Here is a 26,557-nt window from a genome sequence, read left to right on the forward strand (position 1 = left end):
GAACACCGCTCCACATTAAAGCCACCCTGAAAGTTCGAAAACCCTGGCACTCCTCCATGGCCAAACATGGGTAAGACCAGACCTTGCTTTTGATGTATGGAAGTTAATAATACACAACCAATAATATACAACATTCACTTGTTTCTTTTCTGGGTTAGCAAAATATTTACAGTAGAAATTTTACAGCCTTTTGAAATTTATACTATTTTTTCCAAAATTCCAGGAATTCTCATAGCACATTTCATAAAATTTGTGGTCTCCTGAGTTTTAAGTATTCACATGCCCATACACCTATTTTTTACAAACCAACTGAGTTGCCTTTCTAAAAGGAAATGTACAAAAGAGATAAAAATGAAAAATGAAAACCACAAAATACAGCATCAAAATGACAGGGAAGTCCTAACCATCACAGAAAGTTGGCAGAATATGATTCATAGACTACAAGCCCATTGTCTTACAGATTCTTCACCCTCCCCATCCAGGCTTTATTTTTAAGAGTTCTTGAAAGCTGTTACTATTTATTAGCGGGGACAAAAGAGAAAACCAAAATCTCTAAATTATTACCTTTGCCACCAGCCTAACTTCTATCCTTACCTATTCGTAGCTTCAGTGCCACTTGCTGGGGTTGTATCTGAGTGATATTTTCCACCTTGAGAGTTTCAGCCGAGCCTTTGACACGATTTGTTACTTCCTTGTTTTTGAGCATCTGTTGAGAGCCTCTTGGATTTTCTATTTCCTCTGGAGGGCAGCCCTTACTTTTTAAAATTTCTAAGTCATCACACAGTGCTGAAGTAGATTCCCCTTCTTGAAGGAAGGACTAATAAAAAGGAACAGGGACAGGTTCAAGGTTGTTCACTCAGTCAACATAATTTATCGTAAAAAGCAGTATGATAGCCTAAAAACCCACCCCATCCCTCTTTTTTTAAAAAAGAAACTATTTTTAAAGTCAAATGGAAAAACCCCACTCTTTCACTCATTCCGCACATGCAGAATAATGCACTTTCAAACTGCTTTCAGTGCTCTTTAAAGCTGGGCGGAATGGCAAAATCCACTTGCAAACATTTGTGAAAGTGGTTTGAAAACGCATTATTTTGCGTGTGCGGAAGGGGCCTTTGTTATGTTCTGTTGTACATTAGTGACTGCTGAACTATTTCACTGCTTAATGACAACCTTACAATATCTTTAGACACTCTGAGGACTGCTAACTGAAAAGCAGTATATAAGCAAAAAATAAACTCTGAAACAGAAAGTAAGTTGAAAGCAGTCTTCTTTAATGAGCACCAGCTACGTCCATGACCATTTTACTTGGAATTCTGTTCTTAAGATTTTCCATACGTTTGTCAGATTTGGGAGACACTACAGACTGTACATATTTAGCATTTCAGAGAGAAGATTAATGTAATAAAGGTTTTAATCTTGATTTTGGAGGGAAAGAAATGTAAGATTAGTTTTAATGGCTACAGTTATCATAGGCTCATTCCGCACATGCAGAATAATGCACTTTCAAACTGCTTTCAGTGCTCTTTGAAGCTGTGCGGAATGGCAAAATTCACTTGCAAACAGTTGTGAAAGTGGTTTGAAAACACATTATTTTGCGTGTGCGGAAGGGGCCATAGTCAGTATTTGGTTCTGTGTGTATAAAGTCCAAAAAAAAAGCCACTGTATAAAAACCTTCATAGCTATCAGCTTCATTTGGCTTTTAGGTGGCTATAATTGCTGAAAAAATGGAACAATTTTAGGTGGCTATAATTGCTGAAAAAATGGAACAATGACAAATGCAAGTTATGTCTGACCCATGTACAACTGCTGTTATGCCCAGACTAGCAAACTGTGGTTTGCACTTTCTCTGCAACCTAAGAGTAGTTTGTTTTCATTATGGATATATTTGTTTACAGGGGAAAATACAAACCATAATTAGCTAGTTCCATGCAAATCAGTCCTCTCGTTTTCTTTGAAGCAGCAAGGGGAAAGGAGCAGTTGACAATAAGAAATAACAATTATAAGACCAAGCAAAGCTTCACGTTTCTCCTACCCCCCACCCCCCACCCCCCCACACACACCTTATGCACATGATGTCTTACTGGTACAAAGTTAAGAATGATCTTAGTCTATGACCAAGCTCTTGATGAGATGTAAATCCATGTCAAGCTGTATTGTTTCAGACTTCAGGAGGTGTTCTCCTCCATATAGAAGTCTAATTGTCAGGAACAGGCTGTACTGACCAAAATTCTAGCTTTCTATGTGGGATTTTTAAAAATGCAAGAACACTCAGTCATGTGCAGACTCACCAGAAGTTTGAAACACAGAATGTTTAGTGAAAACTAGACCCAAGAACTAAACACTGAAAGAAATTTAAATTGGATTTAAAACTCATATAAACTCTACCTCCCCTGCCCACTTGCTTTGACTGCATCTACAGTTACTATCCTTCTAATGTCACTGGAGAATATAATTAAATCCAGACAGACTCCAGACTGGAATGGTTTTTAAATAACTATGACAGAACATGGGGTGTGTGAGAGAGAATAAGAGACACACTACCCTAATAGCCTTGATAATTGGCAAAGGAAGTGAACTACTTCTAAGGAATTTAATTGTATTGGTAATTTACCATCCTGTAAAACACATCCTTATTTTTAATATGATATTTTGCCATTGGTCTACTTCATTGATTATAACCAACAATTGATCTTGGGTAGCTTGGAGTAGCTGCTTTTATATCTTGCTTATGATGCTTGCGATGTCGGTAGAGAGAACAGTCCTCATAGGCCACATATTTTTAACTATGTCACTCACACTGACTATGAGCCATTTTACACATGCAAACAGGCTACTTGTTGGGTTAACATGGCCCCCTGCATACTGAATCACATGATGAACCACAATGTGAATCAGGCTATATATGGATACAGCCTGCAACAGCCAACAGGCACTTCCAAGCTGTTTCCAGTTGGAAAAGGTAAGGGGAAGCAGGAGAGTAACTGAAATGTCATGCCAGCACACTCTTTAATAGCCTTGCAAGAAAGTAGAGGGAGCTTCTCCAGAGTGAAGAAAGAAATGATGGCGGACCCCATGGAAAGGAGACATGCATTTCTATTTGCAAATGGGCTTAGCAATCAGAGAGTGAGGAAACACTTGCAAATTAAACTTGCTTGGTTCAGTTACTATCTATATGTGTATCTATACATTTAGTTCAGGGGTTCTCAACCTGTGGGTCGTTACCCTTTTGGGGGTCGGATGACCCTTTCACAGGGGTCGCCTAAGACTCTCTGCATCAGTGTTCTCCATCTGTAAAATGGATAAATGTTAGGGTTGGGGGTCACCACAACATGAGGAACTGTATTAAAGGGTCGCAGCATTAGGAAGGTTGAGAACCACTGATTTAGTTAAACATCCCACAGGTCATACACCCATTTTAAAAAACTTTTACAACAAATTGCCAAACAGAATTTTGCCACATCTTCTATACAGTTTTAGTTTAGACCAGTGGTGGCGAACCTATGGCACTCCAGATGTTCGTGGACTGCAATTCCCATCAGCCCCTGCCAGCATAGCCAATTGGCCATGCTGGCAGGGGCTGATGGGAATTGTAGTCCTTGAACATCTGGAGTGCCATAGGTTCACCACCATGGGTTTAGACCATTTAAAAACAACTGTAATTTCGCAATATCTGGAAAGGGGGCAAATGTAACTATCCATTTTGTCAGAAACGGTTTCCTTTCTGCTTCATATTTAGGACAATTAAAAAAAACACCTGTACAGGTGAACCAAGTACGTTCCTTTGACAGTCACAGAATCTTTGATTTGAAGGAATTTGCAAATAGTGGCCCTTCGTCTGAACTGTTGGAAGTGCATTGCAACACACAATCATATATGCTTGTCTCAATTTAGGGACTATTAACATACCGATGTTGAGGTAAAGCAGCATTAGAAGCAGATACATATATCGGAGAATTACGTAGCTCCCAACTGGGCCATGTACAATCAAGGTGGTTTGCACCATTAATTAAAATACTTTATTCATCAATGTGCTCTCTACTCTTCCAGGATGAGGAGGTTAGAAACCTGCCTTTGTAGATGAGAACTAAACCACAAGATTCTCCTCCTCCAGTTCCGAGGAGGGGGGTCTCTCATTTACCAGGGCAAAACAAAAAGTCCCAGGCTACATCCCATCCACGAAGGACTGGGGGCGGGGGAGAGGCAGAGACAACCTATACTTTTTGTGTTGGATGGCCACAAGCTCGGAAACAGGAAGAACATTCCTCACTGCTTCAGAATGTCCCTCAACCAGCAAGTTACGATCCTTTCTGTGCTGAGGGAGAGGACCAGCGCTATCTCACACCCGACTGAAAGACACTAAAACAAAACAAAGCGCTTTTCACTTTCTCCAGTTATTTGGAAAGGCGTGATCATTTGCGTTTCTTGCACTAAGCTGGCAGGTGCTCAGCAGCAGTGAAAATATCTCCGTATTTCTGAATGCCTCTCCACCCAAAATGGAACGAACAATCCTTTGAACTTCAGGAGGGAAGGCATGATCCTTTCACCGTGCCTGCAGGGGGAAGCATTCAGTAGCGGTGAGGACCCTTCTTTCCACTTCTGAGCATGCCCCAGCCTGGTGTGAGGCCAACTTTCACTTCTCTGCTTACTGCAAGAGAGCAGGTGGATACCACAAATAATGGTCTGTAGGGATGAGCCCCGCGAACCCAGCAGAGCCTCAGAAAGAGCGCAGGAATGCCTGTGCCATCTGTGCCCTTCTGGGTGCACACGCTCACCTGTCGCCCAAGCCGCCATGAGTCATGAACTACCTGACTCATGGTCACAAGACATCCCAGACAAAGGGACAAAGGGGCGCAAGCCCCCAGGTATGGATTAGGCCCAGACAGGAACGTTTCCTCCTGCACGTAGGCAACCCCATGAGTCACATACTGTACAGTATTCTCCCGCTCTCCTGCCTCCCGATCAGCCCCTATGAAACCCTAATAAAAGGTGCCAGGGACCAGACCACGGCAGAGTTGCCAGATCCACGGATCACGCTTCCTGCCGCTGGCTCTCTCCACCGGATGATATTGCTGCGTCTTGCCTCTTCCTCGTGACCCTCGCGGGCCGACTTCAATGGTCAAGTGAAATTTAAGGATCGTTCCTTGCTTATCAAATCCCCTAACCCATTCTCAGTTACTGTACAAAAAAATACAACCACACTGGCTCTTATTCTTATCTCATTTCTGCCCCGTTAGCTTTTTTTCACAGCTGATCTTGTTTGCGATGCAAATAGCAGATTGGAAACTGCTGTGAGAGTCTGACGTTGCTCACCACTACTTCTAAACTTAATTGCAGTCTAGGGACAAGAGGGAAGGACTATTCCAATAGCCATACAAAACATACCACCACAGGAACCAAGAAATTACCTAGCAAAGGTGCTGCTTATGAGCGTGAGCTTCTTCCTCTCCCTATCTAAACTTCCTAATACATCAGTTTAGGTTCTAACCCCTAGGATTGAGGGGAGGGGAGGGAAATCTGGCTGCAAAGCGAGACTGAAGGAAAAATGGATATGAAATCAACCTTGACTGATTTTAGACAACCTTGTCAAAATCACAGCTCATATCCACTTCAGCACTTCATTTCAAACAGCCTGACAGCTTCCGTTTTCAGTCAAAGCTACTCTATCAGTGTGAGGAAAGACGCTAAACCACATTTTTGCCAACATAAGCATGTCTGTCTGTCTGTCTGTCTGTCTATACACACACAGTAACAGAAAATAGCAACATAAGACATTAAGAAAATACATACTGAATTTTTGCACCAGCCACAGTTTGGTCCGGCTTGTATGCAGTCAGCACACGATTTTGCATTAACTTTTATACAATTGTTCCCACCTGTAAGAAAATACACAAAAGTTAACTTTAAGAATACATAGTTAACGCCTTGCTGATTTGAGCCCAGAGTCTGTAACGGGAAGGGCAGCATACAAATCAATCAATCAATCACCATCTATCTAGCTAAACTAATCACTGGGGGCGCTTTCAAAATCCAACTAAATTGCAAATTCATAACTGAAAAGGGTTATCACCTTCAGACTGCTCATTGGAACAAATTATATTTCACGATACTTCTGATGAGCTATATGGCAAAGTTTGTGTGACAAAAACCATACCTTCTCCTTTATATAGAGAGATTGTGGACACCAAGGAGCCATTTTCCCCTGAGCGTTACTGCAATGCACTTGCGTGATCCGGCAAATGCAGATCTCACAAGTGCTACACCTAGGAAATGTTCTGTATGCAACAGAATTGCTTCTTTTGCTCCAGACTCGTGCTCTCAGACAAATCTTCTGTCTCTGCTGGAAGCCAGCTTTTAGCTCCATCCAGTGCTGTTGCCAGAAGCACAGAATTCCACTCCCAGCAGGAATTCTAACACTTAGAGAGTCTCCTGTGAGTGGCAAAATTGCTGCCAGGAGCTAATCACCGCTTTGAGAATAATTTCTAAGTGCCATCCCGATACACTTGTGCAATCTCACCATTTAAAGACTTTGGCATCTGCGCTCCCTTTAACTTCCCTAACATTGGGGGACCGTATGGAAACTTTATGAGCACATTTAGCAAGCTCTTTAAAATGTTCCCACAACTGTGGAAAATTCTTCTCAAACACAGGGGGAAAATGAAGAAAAATTTGTGGGGAAGGAAGGATGGTTCCCATTCTGCTCTTGTGGCTTCTGTTCTATCAAGATTCAATCCTCAGATCAGATTCCCCAGGAAGAGAGAACAATCAAAGCAAAGACAGACTAAATTGCAGGAATTCGGTTATCCCTGTAATCTGAATATGAAGAGATATAAATTCAGGACTGTCAAGAACGATTTTGCAAAGTCCAGACCTGAAGACTGCATCAAATACTACACTTTCTGAATTCCACATATAGAAAAGCATCAAAGCTGAATGTAAATAGTCATGACTGGCTGACTGTTGTGCAAGCACATCTGGTGGAAAGTGCAGCTATCGTGACATATCTCCACTCTCTTTCTTGCATTTCAAGTCACTTCACAGAGAAGTGAACTGCAGGTTCAAGCTGGCTTACATGTTAGGAAAACCAGTGCTATCACACATGGTTCAGTTCAAAAAGCACCAACTCCTTTCTTGCCTTTTTTTAGGAGGCTCCTGCACCAATGCCAATGCTATGACAGGGCAGGATAAAAACAATCTAGATTGACACAGAATCCTATCTTTGATCATGGATCATTCAATTCCAGCACAGTTTTGCTATTATTAATACCAGCAGTGTATACTACGATACTCTACAAACCCATAGCAAGAGAACATCAACAGGGGTGCTGTGTGGTTTCCGGGCTGTATGGCCGTGTTCTAGCAGCATTCTCTCCTGACGTTTCGCCTGCATCTGTGGCTGGCATCTTCAGAGAATCTGATAATAGGAAAGCAAGTGGAGTATATATACCTGTGAGTAACAATGAAGATAGCAAGGTCAATTGGTGAGGGCATCTAAATAGAAGTAGCCTGGCCTCACCTACTCAGATGCCCTCACCTATTGACCTTGCTATCTTCACTGTTACTCACAGGTATATATACTCCACTTGCTTTCCTATTATCAGATCCATCTGAAGATGGCAGCCACAGATGCAGGAGAAACGTCAGGAGAGAATGCTGCTAGAACACGGCCATACAGCCCGGAAACCACACAGCACCCCAGTGATTCCGGCTGTGAAAGCCTTTGACAATACATAGAACATCAACAGTTTGAACACACAAACTTACCTTGTTGGGCAAATCCACAGACTATCAAGCTGATTAATAACCCTGCCCAGATGAGCAACTTCAAATTTGCCTAGGGGAAAGAAAAGGCAAACTTAATTGACCCAGTTGGTTATATCTCCTCTTGGTTTCTCATAAGTGCCAGCGACATAGTAAATATGGGCTTGCAAATGCAGTTCAAATAACACTGTGACCACACAGCTCTCCCAATTGGGCTGTAAAAAATGTGTGATTGTTTTTATAATGGGCTTTTAAAAAATGACAGTATGAACAGAACAACTGATGCTCTTTCTGATTTTTAGGATTTCATTGAAAGCAAAATCTGTAATAAACATTAAAACAGGGCAAGACATGGCATACACGCAGAGTGAACTGTTTACCCGATGTGTCTGGCAGCTTTATTTGAATGATATGCATATGAATACAGCTTTGACTGTATTTTGAATGATGTACATTGAGCCGATTTCAGGGTGGGCTTCTGCATGACACAAGTGATCTCACTTTCTCTCAGTCAACCATGCTTTTAGAAAACAGACACACGCTCGGAATGCTATAAAGCGGTAACCAGAGGGAAAGCATGAGCAATTTCATTTCTTCTCCTCACAGTTCCAAAGTTCTCATTCAAAACAGGAAAAATGCACATTCCCCACAAGTGTTCTGTTCACACTTGGAGAAACATGCATATTTCCCCAAGGAGAAATATTTACCCTCCTTGCAGACAAAAGCCAGAAGCACAAAGAGAACAGCTAGTCAGGGTTTGTCTTTGTTGCTTCTTCAGAACAGCCACTTTTACATTTATTTCTTCATGCTCTCACCTTCAAGATGAGATTACGGAGTATATGTTTGTGTGTGGGGGGGGGAGGGGGTTGGTTTGTGGATGGGGAAATGCTAGAAAACGTGAGCCTGTGTCAAATTGGAATGACACTTTTATCCAGCATATGGCATTTGCCTACCTTTACCTTTGTTCACCAACCTTTTTGGTTCCTAACCTGTTTTGGGGGTTGGGTGTGGTTCCCCTCTTCCTTCTTTGTAACAAAATATAAATGCACAAGGTTTTTAAAAGATGGCGGTTGCTTAAGTCCTCTCCTCCAGTAGAATAAACATTTTGTTTTACCAAGACTGGCAAAAATTAGATACAAATAGCAATAACATATCAAATTAGGTTCAAACACTAACTCATAAGCCCTCATCAGTAACTCTATTCAAACACGATGCTTTTCAGTGGAAGTCAGATTACCTGCAAGTATTAAATGCTGTTATGAAACTGAAATGAATGCCCAAGAATTGGTATAATAATGATAACACACAGTTCTGGTAACTACGATTTATCAATAATTCTGCATAATTCTTATTTCTAAAATGATATATAGTTCCTTATTCATGCCATTAGCTTAGGACTAGGAATTGTGTCTAGATAAAATAGGGAATTACTTATCAGTTTTCGCCAGCATGGCCAATTGGCCATGCTGACAGAGGCTGATGGGAATTGTAGTTCCTGAACATCTGGAGAGCCGCAGGTTCCCTACCCCTGGTTTAGACCAACACTATTTTAAGTGGCTTTCATTGAACGGAACTTGTTAACAACTTGCAAAGAACCTCAGTGGCTAGCTGCAGGAATTAAAACAGATAGGAAAACAATGTTCCTTGGGAAATGTTTCTACAGACTTTCATTATTAGAACTCTCACATTATTTTACTCCCTTGGCATGTTAGGCACGAGAAAACGTCATGTGAGGAGAGAGAAAAGAAGCTAGGTGACATAAACTGACTATTTTTAACCAGCTAGGGCTGTTATTTTCACTGAAACCTCTATCTGAACCTTCATACAGCTCTTGATGCTACGTTCAATGCATGTATTATGACAACTTATTTTTTAAAACACACTCCACCACATTTTTAGCCTGCTCATTCTCCAAGGAACTCAGGACACCCTGCCTAGGTTTCTCTTTTTCTTCCTAACAACCCTGTCAGGTGACCAAGGTTGATGGACTGAAACAGGGTTAAGGTCACTCAACAGGCTTCATGATGGAACTGGAATTTGAAACTGGGCTGCCCCAAGTCTAACCCTTGCATCAAATACATTTGCACTCACTACTTCCATACTAACTGGGTATGCATGTGACCTAAGGAAGGGGTACATCACCGCATAAAACTACCATCATGTTCTGCAATCAAGACAGCTCACACATTCCACTATGAGTCATCAGATGATATACATCAGAGTGGACTAGTCCTCACTTCTTCAAATGCTAAGGAAACCATTCATTCATCTGCTATTCAGTACAAATCAGTATTTTTAAGCAATAATTTAATTAGTGCTGTAGTGGAGATTACACACATCCATTCCATAGATCAGAACTACCTGTTTAGTTAATATGGGTTATCCAACAACGTAACTTTTCTACTTCTAATGAGCATCACCTCCTCCCAATCATTACACATAACGGCCCCCTACGTTTTTAAGCCTGTACGCACCTTTGGAATTCTGACAGAGGGTAGTGAGAATAATCACAAAATGGGGGTCTTGGGAGGTGGCGCCCACCACAAAATGGTTGCCTCAGGAGACAGAGCCACACACTCAGGGTGCTTCCGCACTTACTGTGCTTAAATGCGGTTCTGTACTCAGGTTTCAACTCTCCAGTGTATCCCGCGACTACAACCGAAGCCTCGACGTTGTCTTGTCTCTGTTCCCCGGCTCGGAACCGCGAACATCCCTGTCGCAGTTATGCGAACTGGCGACACGCTGAAATGGAACAAAGGTCGACATCGCTTAAAACCGGCTTCGAAATGCGGACGCATCGAAAGCGACATAATCGCATCCATTCAACCAATCAGGAGCCGCCTTCGTTCACATCGCGCCAGAACAGCGGAGAGTCGTGGGACAGGCAGAGGCTGGCGCGGTTTTTTTAATACAGTTTCCCCTCACGTTTCGGGCTACGATATCCGAGATCGATTTCAAAGTGACGCAGGAGAAATCACTGACTGGAAAAATTTTGGCGCTAAAGCTGTACGTGAGCTCTGACTGCGCCGGAAGTAGTTCAAAGCGTGTCAATGCTACGTAGCTGTGACGTCAGACGGGAAACTGTAAAAAAAAAAACAAAGAACGTTCCCGTTTCAAGCCTCCCGCAACAGCAAGCGCCAATCACGATCGAGGAGCGAAACAGGTACCCGCCCACTTAGCTCGGTTCCAGGGGGCCAAGGAAGTTGCTGTGCGGACAGCCAGGAATCGTCCCCCATTGAAGGGAACCGAGTCGACCTTCACTCCCTTTTGTAGTGCGGAAACACCCTCAGAGGGAACCCAAATGCAAGGGAGAATGGGGGTAATTTATGAAACAAGCTGGGAAAGAGGAATGAGACCCTAACCCGAAAACCAACACTGTGGATGCAGCTGCCATTGACAGAATGCTATTTTGATCTGTCCAGCCAATCAGATCTCCTGTGGCAAGACACAAGTCCTGCTGGTCAAGTGCCCCACACACTTTCTAAAAACAACTGTTGGGTATTAGGAAAGTTGCTGGAGGGTACCATTATGCCCACGAGCACCACGTTGGGGACCCCTGTGTTACAGTAATTCAGCAGCAAAAAAACTACTATTACCGTTTCTATCAAAAAACTGTCTTGTACCACAGTTACTTTCTATCAACAGCCCCTCTAGAAGAGGTATTCAGCAGTGTGTGATTTTAAATCCATATTTAGCCACACAAAATCTGTTTTGTTCACCATAGACATTTTTCTTTACCAGTTCATGTGTCTCTGTTACACAGCTGCTGCAGCATACCTTAGTTTTTTCTTTGGAAACAAAATATGCCAGTGATCATTAAAAGAAACCATAACAGAAAGAAAGTCAATTACACTCTTACTGCGGGGAAAATAAGAGGAATTTATACAGACTACCTTAGCTACTTTGTTCTTACAAATTAAACCTGCAAACAGTACACAGATTATCCTGTGATACTGATACTGATAGAAGACAATGCAATTTAAGCCATATGATTACAGGTAAATGGGACCAGAAACAGATTAGATTTTACTTGAGAGGGGGCTAACTATGGAACTGCTCTAAAGAAGCATATCCACTCGAGGTAAAGGGGGCGGTGTTTGCCCATTATAGGCAGAGTACAATTTCTCTCTGCGGAAAAAGGAAGTCGGTCGTTTCCTTCAGCACCCTGGCTTTCGATGGCCCCACCCAAATATGCCACTAAATTACAATCTGTTCTCTACCACTGAATATCAAAAGAGTTCAAAAATGTCTTGTCAGCATGACCATGGCACCTGTACATTTCATTGTGGTGCCTGATATTTTTAGCAGTATGTCTCATAAGGTCTCAGTAGAAGTACAAAGGGTTGAATCCAATCAGTTCTTCCCCTGGTGAAAAAGGGAGGAAAGGATTCCTTTCAACCACCAAAAAGGATTATGTTTAGACTCATGGGAGCTGAATGGACAAAAGCCTTGGGAATGATGGCTGTAAATGTGGTTAAGAATTTGACAACGGTGAGAAAGCTGGCTGGATCCAAAGTTTATTATTTCCAATTAAAATGGTCCACTGTGTGACACAAAATAAACACAAAGTTCTTGTCACTGTTTGTTTATACGTAAATGTAATTTTACCCCATTCAGCAGAGGTGGTGAACTAGTTGCTTCCTATATTGGCTCCAGTATTTAATTAAATTGACGAGTTTTTAGCAATAATGTGTTATGAGAAATTAGGGAGATATTAGGCTAGACATGAGCTTTCTGTTGTGGCACAGGTTATATTTATTATGCCCTTTTGTTCTAGCTTTTATAAAAGCATGAGAAATTGTGAGGAGAGTTTTTATGAAAGCAACAATTAGAATGTTTGGTCATGAAAATACAAAACCCTGAAAGCTTAAAAATGAATCTGGCTCCTAATTTTTTTTGTCTGGCTCCTAGAAAAAAAGAAAATTTGCCAAGGCCTATTATACAATAAAATTTCTAGCTCCAGATGGTTGCAAAAATGCTTTTTTGCTTCTGCTTTTTGCCATACTGCTTTTATTTCTGCTTCTATGGAATTCCTTATCTTGAAAGGGTGTAGGCAACACTTAAAACCTCAGAAACCAAATAACCTCCTGAACATTTCAAATAGCCATCCCTGTTATTATCTTTTGCCCCTCCTCACAACTAACAGAAATACATTTTGATAGAAACAATGCATATTGCCTGAACTTGTGTAATTTATACACATCACAGAATTCAGCTGTCATTGCAGAATTTGGATCTGAACAGAATTTTAATTTTCTTAATGTACAGTGCACACAGGCTTGGTTTAAATCATTTGCTGGGTATGACACAATACTGCCTCTGGGCCAGCAAAGCATCTTCTCTGCCTTTCCAACTAACACAAACTCCCAAAGGCCATCAAGATATTTTTTAAACAAAAAAATTAAACGAAGAAAGCACCATGGGAGAAGAGCAGGGTTTTCTCCCTGTAGCTAGCAAAAACACACTGTAGAGATGAAGGCTTCTCTGACTCTGTCAACATAAGAACATCATTTTTATCATTTTTATTATGTTTATTAATAGCCTTTAAAAGGTCTATTTATTATAATGCTTCAGCCTTTTAAAGGTCAGATAAATGTAAAGGAGATATGCCAAGCATTACTGACCCATGGGGTGATGTCACATCATGACGTTTACTAGGTAGACTTTGTTTGTGGGGTGGTTTGCCATTGTTTATGGGGTGGTTTGTCATTGTATTTACTCAATGCAAGTTGGGTACTCAGTTTAACAACCTCAGAACTCAACCTTAAATTGGCTACCCGAACATGACTTCTGTTGGGATCAAACTCAGGTCATGAGCAAAATTTGACTGAAGTACTGTCACTTAGCACTCTGGGGGTACTGCTTTTCTCACTGTACGGAGTCAGCAGGGTTCAGAGAAGTAGCAGAGACAGCATCATCATCTGCTTACAAAGGGGGAAACCTTTAACACTGTGACAGATATGAGTGGCACAACTGGCAGCCAGCTGTTATTTGCAAGTCTTATAACTAAACCTAACATAACCACACATTTTTGGAATAGCTGCACAACTGCACAGTAGTAGCAAATATATACCGGTTACATACAGAGTTACTCCAGTGGGCTTAGAAAGGACTTCACTGTTGTGTTTGTGTATGTGTATCAATTCACATGCCCAGGTTTGTTCTTAGCAGAAGGTACAAGCAGTTTAAACATTAAAAAGTTTAATTTTTCAATCCGGTCCAAGAGAGGTTTTTCAGAAAACATGGAAAAAAACGTATTGCTTACCACAGTCTTGAAGCACAGAGGTAAATATAGAAATACCAAGCACTAAGACTATCTGCCTGTAGTAATCCACATAATGAGAAACTACCAGATTACAGCCACACAGACCAGGTTACCCCCAACATCCAGTTTCTCTTGATGGTTTCTCTGCAAAAGTTTTCAACCCTTGGACAGTATTGTAGTGTCACAAGTGTAGGCTCTGAGCCTCAGCAATGCTGCCGGTGCCAGAGGAGCTCACTTCAGTGTGTGAAGAACTGTGCCCTTGTGTGAAGAACTGGCCCTGTGTGCTGAGCATGTGTGTTTTCCTTGCTCTAGATCAAGGTACCCCACTGTCTTCTAATGAATATTAGAGCATGTAACAAGCTTGTAGCACCTTGTTTGAGAGTGGTTTGTGGTTAACAAGCTATTTCTAAAGATAAGCAGTTCAGTTTCTGTTCTAGAAATAAAAATGTTTTTGCTCCTAACTTCTCACCTGTACCTATGGCTGCCATCTTCAAAGCCGTGTCATGGTAAGATTATTGGGACATGCCTCTTAAAATGCCAACCACAGATGTAGGCGAAACCTTAAGAGCAAAAACTACCAGCCCCAACAGCCCGAAAACCCACAACAGCCATGAAAGTTGTAGTAACAGAAACTTTAAGCCTGGGCTCATATACTCTGAACAAAATGAACATTTTGCAGTAGTACTGTAAAATAATTGACATATTCAGGAATTTTCACAAGAAGATATAAGACCTCTCTCTAGACCCGATCAGCACAAAGATGCCACAATGTACCCATCCGAAAAAGCAGCACAATAAAGAGAAAAATACTTTTAATGAAACAATTATCTTCATACGCCTTACTTCATATTTGATTCATTTTACAAAATTCATGCCTGCTTTTCTGTTTTCATAAGGCCTACCAAAGTAGCTATCAAATGAAAAACATACATATTAAAATCACATCTTACAAACCATTAAAACCAACATAACAGACACCACTGAAACAATTAAAACTAGGTCTAACAAATACAAACAACATAAAAAATTAAAATACAGGCCAGGAAGGAGGGATCACTGAGGGAATGCGAAATGGAACAAAATGGAACAAAAATGTGGAAGACGGCCACAGAAAGAGACAAACAAGACTACCAGGGGTGGCAGTTCCAGAGTTTTGGTACCACAATTGAGAAGACCCTCTTCCAGGATGCCACCTGCCTAATCTCCAAAGGTGGGTCTCAGAAGATGACCACGGTTGCTGGGTACATTCATAAAGGTTTGGGCAACCCTTCAGGTATGTCGCTCTCAAACCATACAGAACTTTCCATTTCATTGCATTAAAATTCAGAACATTTAAAGATCTTATTGCTGACTGCTCATTCCTAATTACTCCAAATGCTGTCTTGGAGAAGTATGCTTAATCATTTCCTTACTTTTTTGTGACACAAGAATGAGTCATCTGGTTTATCTAAATTAGTGTGGATGCATATGGCTCGTGCCTGTTACCAGGAAGCAGGTTTTTTTCAAAAAAAAAGTTCAAGGTTAAGCATCTTTGAATTTACGTAAATGGTATGACAGAAGAGTCAACTATTCACCCTTACATATAGAGGTTACAGCTTTAATCCAGACAACTGTATAAGCAGAAAGAGTGGGTGTAAGGTAAGCAAATAACCAAAAAGGAGAAAGAAAATAAAATTCCTACACCAAATAACAGATCAAAGTGTTCACTCACTCTAGTCTAATTCAATATTGTGGGACCCTATGTAAAGTTGTTATTTTCATGAGGAAAGGTTGAAGGACTTGGGAATGTTTAGCCTGGATATGGGGGGGGGGGGGGGGGGGGGGACTATGATTTCTCTCTTTAAGTATTTGAAGGGCTGTCACTTAGAGGATGGCAAGGAGCTGTTCCTGTTAGCAGAAGAGGATAGGACTTGCAATAATGGGTACAAATTATAAGGAGAAATCGGATATTAGGGAAAAAAATTTACAGGAAGAGTTGTGCAACAGTGGAATCAGCTGTCTAGGGAGGTGGTGAGCCCCCCTCTCACTGGTAATTCTTAAGTAGCGGATGGACAAGCATTTGTCTGGAATGCTCTAGGCCAGTGAGCCACTGTACACTCACCAGCTGAGGCATCCCCCCCAATATGTTGACTCCCTCCCCCAGTGCTGATCTGGGCTGGCAAAGCTGCTGCTGGCTCACCAGAGGAGGGATACCCCCCCGCCCCCGATGACCACCTTCCCAATGCCATTTTGTGCTGGCAAGCCCACTGTGGGCTTGACAGCTGAGGTAGCCACACCACCCCCAGTGCCAGTGTGGGCTGGAAAGACAGCTAAAGGCTCACCAGCCAAAGCAGCCACACACACCCTGGGCCCAACCTGACCAAATCACATTTATGTCCTATCTGGTCCTCACAACAAATGAGTTTGACACCCCTGCTTTAATGGCTTATATTTTGTTATGGGTTGTTGTTATTTTTGTTAGAAATACATTCCTCCTCTGACTGATTTATTAGCAAATAAGGCATCTGGACATCAATGGAATTTGCTGTTTTTATTGCTTTTATTGTTGTAAGAGGCCCTTAGATTGCTTGCGGGGCAGGGTGGCCTATACACCTAATAAACAAAGAAACACTTCTACCACAAAACACGTACCTCTGTCATTGCCTGCAATACTCTCCGCTGGGGCTTAACCATCTATTAGGTATACTAAAGGCTGATGTAAAAAAAAAAATCATGGATGCAAACCACATCCCATTGAAGTCATTGGCAAATCTGAGCATCTGTCTGGAAGTGCCTGCAAATTTTCTTGGCATGTAAGGGCACACAGAACACAGCACGCCTCTCCCATCTTCCCGCTAGAGAACAGAAAAGACACCTAAAAGCAAGTGCAGTGTTTTAAAGCAAGCCTAGTATGAAATAACAAAACCAAACTAGCAAAAACTTTGGTTATCCAGGAGCTGAATATCTGATACTAACTAGCAATGCCCACACAGCCCACTACCCTCACCATATGCCATATATCTCTGGCCGCATCCGTGGTCAGCTCCGGCCTCTCCGGTTGGTTGTCAACCATTGCTGGGCTTCTGAAAGCCATTCTCATGTGTTTCCTTCCCCTTTACCATGCTTGGAGGGATAAAAGGAAGGTACATATAGATAGCCTATAGCAGTGATAGCGAACCTTTTCAAGACCGAGTGCCCAAACTGCAACCCAAAACCCACTTATTTATCACAAAGTGCCAACATGACAATTTAACCTGAATACTGAGGTTTTAGTATAGAAAAACCAGTTGGCTCCAAGGCACGCATTACTCAGGAGTAAGCTTGGTGGTAGTCGGTGGCTTTGCTTTGAAGCATCTGTGCCACACTTCGAATGGTTGAATCATGACCCTAGGAGGGTTTACTCAGAAGCAAACCCCATTGCCAGCAACCGAGCTTACTCCCAGGTAAAGGATCACGCTTTAGTTCTTCGCATGAAAATCAGTAAGATTTAACAGTGCTTAACAGGGTTACCTACACTGTTTCCCCAAAACTAGGTCTTAGGTTTAATGCTAATAATCTCCTTGAAATAATTATACTATTATCACATGACGAACTCTGTGCATGCATGCCCACAGAGAGGGCTCTGAGTGCCACCTCTGGCACCCGTGTCATAGGTTCGCCACCACTGGCCTATAGCAAGGGTGGGGTCCAGAGAGCTTACAACTGGGAACTCTGAAATCAGTGTGGACTTGAATGAGCCAGTATGGTGTAGTGGTTGAGAGCAGGTGGATTCTAATCTGGAGAACCGAGTTTGATTCCCAACTCCTCCAGCTGAGTAGCAGAGGCATATCTGATGAACCAGATGTGTTCCCGCAATCCTATATTCCTGCTGGGTGACCTTGTGCTAGTCACAGTTCTTCGGAACTCTCTCAGCCGCACCTACCTCACAAGGTGCCTGTTATGGGGAGAGGAAGGGAAAGGAGCTTGTAGGCCACCTTGAGTCTTCTTACAGGAGAGAAAGGTGGGGTATAAATCCAAAAATTCTTCTTCTGTTGGTGGACTCCTCGTACGCCTGCTTGTAATGTCTTAAACAGAATCTCGTGTACATGCACTCTTCAGAAAGCTTTTTATTAATAAGAGCAGACGCTAATCACTTACTAGGTGACAAAATGTTTACAGTCTCAGAGGATCAGTATTGGTATCTTCCCCATTCAGTCACATTCCTACATTACCTTCTGTGAATATTTTGCTTTTGTTTTATATGGACACTCTGAACGTCGCTCTTGGGTTAATTACTTCCTAGGAACACAAACACTCTGACCTGGATATCCCAAGCTAGTCTGATCTGAGAAGTTAAGCAAGGTTAGCCCTGTTTAGTATTTGGATGGGAGACCACCAAGAAAGTTCAAAATTACAATGCCGAGGCAGGTGCCTCTGCTCATCTCTTGCTTTGAAAACCCTACTGTGGCACTAAGGCCCCTTCCGCACATGCAAAATAATGCATTTTCAAACCACTTTCACAACTGTTTGCAAGTGGATTTTGCTATTCCGCACCGCTTCAAAGAGCACTGAAAACAGTTTGAAAGTGCATTATTCTGCATGTGCGGAATGAGCCTAACAGTCGGCTGCAACTTGACAGCACTTTCCACTGCCTTCCAGCACTTAGGACTTCCTGAATTCTCTCATATTTGCTAGTAAATATTTGTTTTATGTAAATAAATTTGTAATGTTTCAAATAAAAAGTTTAAGGAGGTACTGAACAACAGCCGACACATAAATGAAACAATGTGAAGGAAATAATATAACAGACTAGTCTGAAGTCACCCAGATTACATTACAGGTAATGTGGAACTTCACCTGGGTAAGACAAAGAGTATGAAAGATACAGCACTGAACAAGGGGTACTGCAGTCATCCACTTATGTTTAAGAGCTGCTCTGAATTTCAGCATTACTTTGAAGTAAATCACCAAATTCTGCAGATTATTCTAACATTAATAAGTTTAACACCAACAATTGGAAAGTACTAAATATCATGGGAGATGTTTGTAGCGCCAACTCACAAGGAACAATAACAGCATGGTGTAGCTCTGTGATCTTCAAACCTACCCAGGACCTGACTATATTATCCCAAGCTGCAACATGGAAGTCACTAAGGACAGAAAAAAGGAAGAGCCAAAGTCCCTTGACCTGTCTAGTCTAAAAATAATTACTCTTCACCAGTGGTTTTGTCTTGCTCTATTGCTGTTCCTCTCAGCAGCATGCAAAAATAGCCAGGGGGGATGGTAACTTTGGAGCAGATCCATCCAAAAAGCAGAAGAAAATGGCTGGTCTATACAAACTTTCAAGCCACCCAATCAGACCCACAGGTTGACAGCCACTGATTCAGAAGCTACAGTGTTGGAAATCCATGCTCCAATCTCTGCTTAGCTACAAAGCTGCTTCTTGATGTAGGCATAGGAGATGCATTTGTGTTTTCACAGCTTAACTGGGACCCCTTCCACACATGCGAAGGTGCCTGGGATTCATTTCTAGGATGCCTTTTGTAGTCACAATTTCTCTTTACTTACATCCATTTTTGGCCTAACTTACTTCAGAGCTGTTCTAAGGATAAAAACCCTGAGCTGCAAGAAAGCTTTTTGAACTATTACTGTTAACATACAGATCCACTGAGTAACTTTAGACAACAAAGAAGAGAAATCTCCTTAAATGATTAAGACCAACAACATAACTGTTGCTCATAATGAGAGGGAGACAGAAGGTGAGAAAGAGGAAAAAAATAGTATGCAACCCTATATGGGCATGTTACAGTGCATGCAAAGACAGCACGCATGATCATACTTACACAAATTGCAATTAACTGTATTAAAACACATATGTATGTAAAGCAGTGGTGGCGAACCTATGGCACAGGTGCCAGAGGTGGCACTCAGAGCCCTCTCTGTGGGCATCAAACACATTAGCCAAACAGAGTGCCCCCCAACCCATCTAGGCTGGCCTGGGCCGCTAGGCTCGATTATTAGCATTAAACCTAAGACCTAGTTTTGGGGAAGCAGTGTAGGAAACCCTGTTAAGCGCTGTTAAACCCCACTGATTTTCATGCGAAGGACTAAAGCGCCATCCTTTACCTGGGAGTAAGCTTGGTTGCTGGCAATGGGGCTTGCTTCTGAGTAAACCCTCCTAGGGTCATGATTCACCCGTTGGAAGAGTTACACGGTTGCTTCAAAGCAAAGCCACTGACTACCACCAAGCTTATTCCTGAGTAACACGTGCCTTGGAGCCAACCGTTTTTTCTAAACTAAAAACTCAGTATTCAGGTTAAATTGCCATGTTGGCACTTTGCGATAAGTGGGTTTTGGGTTGCAGTTGGGCACTCGGCCTCGAAAAGGTTCGCCATCACTGATGTAAAGAGAAACAGTCACCCCAGAAAGCATCATACAAATGAAATCTGTGAAAACACAAATACATCTCCTATGCCTACAACAGGAAGAAGCAAATAAAGTAAGAATAAACACGACTAAACTGCAAGTTTGTGATCCGAAAAACATTCCTATGAAGCAAAATCCGTGAAACTGGATTGAGACACCTTTTAAGATCAGGATCTACGATTTTGAGCGACAGCCATTCAGCACAGTCAGAAAGAAATCCCACTGAAGTTCCCAAACCTTGCTTGCAACTACACACGCCCGACATTGAAACTTTATAACAGTCTTTCTGGAAGTGACACAGCTGCTATTTCCTGCTAGAAGCCCACTTGGTTTTCCCATTCTCCTTCAGCTGGGAAAATGTTAAACAAGGAGGGGCGGCTCGCTGTCACCCCCCCCTCCCCAAGACTAGCATAAAGTCCAGAATCTCAGCAAATGAACCCCCAGTGACCAGCAGATTGATATCCAGTTTGCAATGAAAATCTTAAAAGACTTTAGATGACTTCAAGGGGGGGGGGGATATCTGCCTTCCTCCCTAGAAAGGAAGAAGCGATGAAACTTTCCACCCAGCAGGTCTGAACACCCCCCAGCCTATCTGGCCAGGCGTGGTAGCAAAAGCAGCTCTGGAGCTCACCCAGCACCGCCACCGCTCGGCCTCTCCCCAAAATGAATTATTCAAAGGCCATCACTCCGATTCCAATCCCATCTCTGCACGTCAACTTCCCCAAGCTGCACAAAGGCAGGAGGAGAGAAGCAAAAGGGGGGCTGGCTTCAGATCTGGGTAGGGGGGTGGGTGGGTTGTGTTGATGCCCCTTCTCAAACGCTACAGCGTCTCCCGCTCGAGGACAACTTCAAACCCCCCCCCCCCCCCGGCAACACTCCCCAGAAAACACCCTTATAAGGAGAGCCTTCGCTATCAGGCTGCCGAAGAGGACGCCCCGCGCGCTCCAAGGGTGCAAAGGCGGCGGGCTCCCTTCTCGGACTCCCCCTGCACCGAAAGCAGAGGCAGGAAACAGCGCAGGGAGGGAGGGAGGGAGGGGGACCGACCTGCAGCCCAGGGCATGCCCTCCCCCCCCGTACCTGTGCCATGGCTGCGGCTCTGCTAGGAAGGCCCCCTCCCTGAAGGGCTCCGCGAAGTTGGCTCCTTCTGGGCGCGACCTCTTCTCCGCGCTCCCCTCTTCCCTCGTGGCGCCCCGGGCAGGGCTCGGCCGGGCCTTACTGGGAGCGGCGGGAGGGCTGTGCGTCCTTCCCCGCCTCGCCTACCAGGGCCGCCCCTTCCCGCCGCACCATCTGCAGAGCCGAGCGAAGGGAAGGTCCGGGCCCTGCAAGCGCCGCCGCCGCCGCTTCTCGCTCAGCGCCTCCGGAAGCGCATTCCTGCTGGCTGCCGTCAGCCTGGGCGGAGCGTGGAGAATGGAAGGGCCCTGGGGCGGCTGAGAAGAAGCAGCCTCGTGGGAAGGTGGCGGGGGGCGAAAATAGGTATGGGGGAGCCCTCTGTGGCTTAGATCTCCACAGTTGCCTTTGGGAAACTGGCGCGCAAAAGGGAAAGCAGAACTCCTCTGCGCCATAGTTCTGATAACTTCTCCAGAATTACTTGGGGGATGGGGGGGGGGGGATATTTGGCTCTTACACCCCAGAAAGGTTTCTTTTTGAACTGTGGAAGAGTTAAGAAACTGTACTGGTGCTTCTCTACTCCTCCTTTCTGACTTGTTTTGTTTGTAGGGGTTCCATCATGGCAAAGTGACAAGCAGACCCAGAACAAGTAGAAGATGAGGATGAAGAAGAAGAGTTTGGATTTATAGTCTCCTTTTTCTCCTGTAAGGGGTTTACAATCTCCTTTCTCCCCCCCCCCCCAACAAACATCCTGTGAGATGCGTGGGGCTTTGACTAGCCCAAGAACTGTGACTAGCCCAAGGCCACCCAGCTGGCATGTGTTGGAGTGCGCAAGCTAATCTAGTTCACCAGATAAGCCTCCACAGCTCAAGTGGCAGAGCGGGGAATCAAACCCTGTTCCCCAGATTAAAGTGCACTTGCTCTTAACCACAAGGACTCATGGACGAGATATAGCAAACAGCCTCCTCCTGGGGAGGGGGTACTGTTTGGTTCATTGTTGTACAGAAAGTGATTGAATGATTCATTTGCATGCAAAAACTGGGGTGGAGGAAAATCACCAAGCACGCAATGGCTGGAACCAGAAACGTGTGTACAGATCTTTTAAAAATGTGTAAAGAAAAGGCAGACTGCACATGCCTAAAACTGTACAGAACAGCATCATGTAACCCATATTATTGAAAGTGTCCTACTTTGCTATTGTAGAGATCAGCACACTTTCCTGATGCAGAACTTTTCAGGTGAAAAACACACATACAGCCCATAGTTATGCCCAATTCTGCAGGGTGAAGTATCAAATACCAGAGAAACTAGAATCACTAGACCATCTTTCTCAACCAACCAAGAGGCAAAGTGGTTTTGCCGTGTATCAAATGTGGTCAGGCTCTGTGGTCTTGTCCCTAGGCACCACAGTCTACTTTGTAGAAGAGACTGGAGTGCATTGTAATAACCCGTAAAACATTTATAGCCCCAATAAATTTATTTTACTAAATTTTATTTTTTAAAAAAATTCATTTAATTTGTTATCCTTCTCTTCCCAGTTGAAGGCCGGGCTCAGATATTAATTCCTCGCACCTTGCTATAGATTAGAAAACATTCTGACTTAAATTTGTTTCAGAAAAAAATCATGAAAGTGATCCTGTGTCCTAGAAGTACTGGAAAAAGTTGCAACAGAGAGCAGAGCCGTAATGCTGTTCAGCATGAACACGTTACATGCACAGAGTTAAAAATAAACTGTCCTCCAAAACAGGAGAGCACACTGGTTGTTGGGGTGAATTAAGAAAGGGTTTAAGCCTACATTCCAGTTTATGTCTCAAGACTCAGCCAGGCCCCTCCCACATATGCAGAATAATGCACTTTCAATCCACTTTCAATGCAATTTGCAGCTGGATTTTATGATACGAAATAGCAAAATCCACTTGCAAGCAATTGTGGAAGTGGATTGAAAGTACATTATTCTGCATGTGCGGAATTCTGCAGGGGCCTCAGTTCATATTAAGCACAATTAAGATTGTACCTCAAATGTGTACGCTGTCACACTAATATGGTTGTAGAAAGGCAGAACTTCCAGGTCAAATGAGCTCATACATTTGGACACGAACTTCCAGCTCTGCCTGGAATTCCCTGCTGTGATGTTCTAATTAAAACCACTGAGTTTGCTACTACTTTCTACCCAAATATAGAGAATTTCTTACTGTCATTGAGTAGGAAGTGAAAATGTGACAATTTTCCATGGTGGTGGAAAATGTCAACAAGTCACAGTTGACATGACAACACCACAGGGGTTTCAAGTCAAGAGACCAGAGGTGGTTTGTCTCCATGTGATATGAACATACAGTTTATGATGTTTTAAGCCATTGTATTTAATCATATAAGTTATATAAGACTAATTCGCTGGGTACCAATCACTTCAAAAACTTACTTTCGTTGGAAGAAACAAAATTCATAGAGCAGCCTGACACTGAGTTTTTCAGGTGGTTTGGGAAAACAGGGCCCCACTAAGGAGATAAGGAATTAGCAGGAGCTCACAAATACAGATAACAGTAAAATAGAAACTTGGTTGTTATGGAAACCTTTGCGTAACATGTTTTTAAGTTAAGTTGCACCAAATATGGGATGGCAAGGTGTGGCAAAAGGTGGGATGAGATGACCAGGTCTGTACGTCTTCTTGACTCAAGCCAATGGTGAGAAGACAAGGAGGGGATGTTTGTAAGAGGGTATAAATTATGTTACACAAGCAACAGCCCCTTTGAACCTCCTCCCTGTTGCTAACAGAGGAGAGTTCCCTCTTCTGCGCAGAATTGAAACAATAAATCTCTGAACACTGAAGAAGCTTTTGGGATGGTTATTTTAGTAACCGGACAGAGCCTTAGCTCTGAGGACAGGGCCTTGCCCTGTGCCTATCACATGTGAGCTGAGGGAGTTCTGAGAGAACTGTGACTGGGCAAAAGTCACCCAGCTGGCATCACGTGGAGCAGCGGGGAATCAAACCCAGTCCTCCAGATTGGAGTCTGCCACTTTTAACCATAGCACCAAACTGGCTTGCAACAATTTCTGGGGTTCAGAAAAATACAGCATTGAGCGTCATCTTGGCATTGTGGAACCCCTCTATTATTTTTTCTGCCTCCTAGTTCAGCCATTATTAATAGCTTCGAAAAAAAGGACGGAACTTAATAATAGTTTTGCTATCAAGTGTCTGGGGGAGGCTGCAAGCAATGGAAGACCAATGCTGGAATTGAGAAGTTCTTGAATGTCACTATTTCTGTATGGAAACAGTCATTTTCCAAAAAAAAAAAAAAAAAAATTCTTCATATCGCTAGTGTTACCTTCCGGGACCGTCTCCCAACTCTATATAGTCCCTCTCATGCATGCCCTCTAAGCGTTTGGTACAGAGGGCCAACTTGCTAGTTGTCCCTAGCCCCTGCGATGATGCGGTGTTGGCCTTCTACCCTGGCCAGTGGGCCTTGCTCACAGCCCTGGGCCCCCCTGCCTGGTGGGAACACTTTACCACCAGCTAGCCTGAGACCCTCTGCCGGAACCTTGGAGAGTTCCATGGGGCCTGTAGGCTCACCTAATTGTTCCTTGGCGTTTGGGGAGGCAGAGAGCGCTGGGATGTGCGCCTCCTACCTCCCTTCTCCCTCCTTTTTGCAGCTCCTGGGCCCTTAGCACTTTATGGGGCCCTCAGCTTTTTGGGTTTGTTTTCCAGGGTGGGTGAAGTTTTATGAAGTCGGATGCTGCTGAAATTGTAATTGTAATTTATTTAATCTGCTGTTTTAATCGGGGTTTTAATATTTTTGCTGTTATTATTTTGTTGTTCACCACCCAGAGCCCTTCGGGGGAGGGGCGGTATATAAAATTAATTATAAATAAATAAATAAATAATTGAGCCTTCTTTATAACAAAAACATTGTTTTTAACAGCTTGTTGCCAAGATGCTTGAGTGAATGGAGTCTGCGAATTTGATTTACAGTTGTTCTTCCAAGATGTTAAATTTTTGAAATATCGTGGTGGAAAATATAATTCAGAACAAGCAGCACCGAGCAAATGCTATAAATATGAGGAAAAGCAAAAAAGGTTTGATTTGACATGAATATTGAGTGTGATAAGCTTTCAACCCATTCTGAAGCACGATTGACAGCAGATATATTCTGTGTTTACCTAGGCATGGCGATTTCCTATTTTTTTGTATTTTAGTATGCAACAATGCCAGACCTATTCTACTTCCAAGAAAGGAATGAAAACATTTACTCTTGAAAAATAAATTCCAGAAAAATAAGTACTCTTCTGACAAGTCTTATTCAGTTCATTCATGTGTTTTCTGAAAGCCTATAATATTTTCTTTACTAAGGCTGATTCCGCACGGGCCAAAAACAGCAGTGTGAAAACGGTGTGAAAACAGTATAAACCCCTTTACACCGTTTTAAACCCTTTTACACCGTTTTCACACTGCTGTTTTTGGCCCGTGCGGAATCAGCCTAACAGTGGCTATTATAAATCAGGTAGAACGGAAGCTGAATGATGTAAAGAAAGAGCACTATAGATCCATACCAATAATTACGTGGCCAGTGCTGCAAAACAGATACAGAAGAGGGAAAAATAAGTGTTTTTTTAAATAGACTAAATGTATTTTTCAGTAGAACAGGATGCAGAGAAAGTCTATTTTCATAATCTTTACTGTGGATTAGATTAGAGTTGCCATTTTATACTTGTAATAGTCTTCACTAGAAAAAAAGATTCTTTTAACGCTTCTTAACTACTCCAACCAACATTTATTATAGCTGTAGTAATCCAGAATAATTGATTTGTGATTGCTTCATCATAGTTGACCAGGATGTCTTCAGCTATCCCTTCAAGTAGAAGCGTACATGACCGGGTTAGTCATGTAACCCTAACCCATGCCCCCCAGCTGCCCCTGCCCTTCTTACGGCAGCCATCAGGGAGGCTGAGGGCAGGGCTTGACGGTGGGAGGCTCAGGCGAGTGGCTCAGGTGGGTGCTGTGGCAGAAGGGTGGCTCCTGCCCTCCCTGGGAGGTCGGGGAGGTCAGGA

The 26,557-nt window shown here is 43.0% G+C and overlaps 1 protein-coding gene and 1 long non-coding RNA gene across 2 annotated transcripts in view; one reads left to right on the plus strand and one right to left on the minus strand.

The window, feature by feature from the left end:
- ITGB1 (integrin subunit beta 1) overlaps window positions 1-21,770 on the minus strand; it is a 42,942-nt gene extending 21,172 nt beyond the window's left edge. The window contains exons 1-4 of the mRNA XM_048510324.1: window positions 21,485-21,770; window positions 7,762-7,831; window positions 5,788-5,873; window positions 595-817 (exon numbers count right to left, since the gene is read on the minus strand). Coding sequence (XP_048366281.1) covers window positions 595-817; window positions 5,788-5,873; window positions 7,762-7,831; window positions 21,485-21,493 — 388 coding nt within the window. The 5' untranslated portion in view covers window positions 21,494-21,770. The remainder of the gene's footprint in view (window positions 1-594; window positions 818-5,787; window positions 5,874-7,761; window positions 7,832-21,484) is intronic.
- LOC125440491 lies at window positions 21,697-25,760 on the plus strand. The gene is made up of 3 exons (XR_007245717.1): window positions 21,697-21,880; window positions 22,124-22,218; window positions 25,432-25,760. It is a non-coding gene; the product is annotated as an uncharacterized LOC125440491 (long non-coding RNA).
- Window positions 25,761-26,557: the final 797 nt, after the last annotated feature.

Source organism: Sphaerodactylus townsendi, linkage group LG11, assembly GCF_021028975.2.
Source record: "Sphaerodactylus townsendi isolate TG3544 linkage group LG11, MPM_Stown_v2.3, whole genome shotgun sequence".
Taxonomy (NCBI): domain Eukaryota; kingdom Metazoa; phylum Chordata; class Lepidosauria; order Squamata; family Sphaerodactylidae; genus Sphaerodactylus; species Sphaerodactylus townsendi.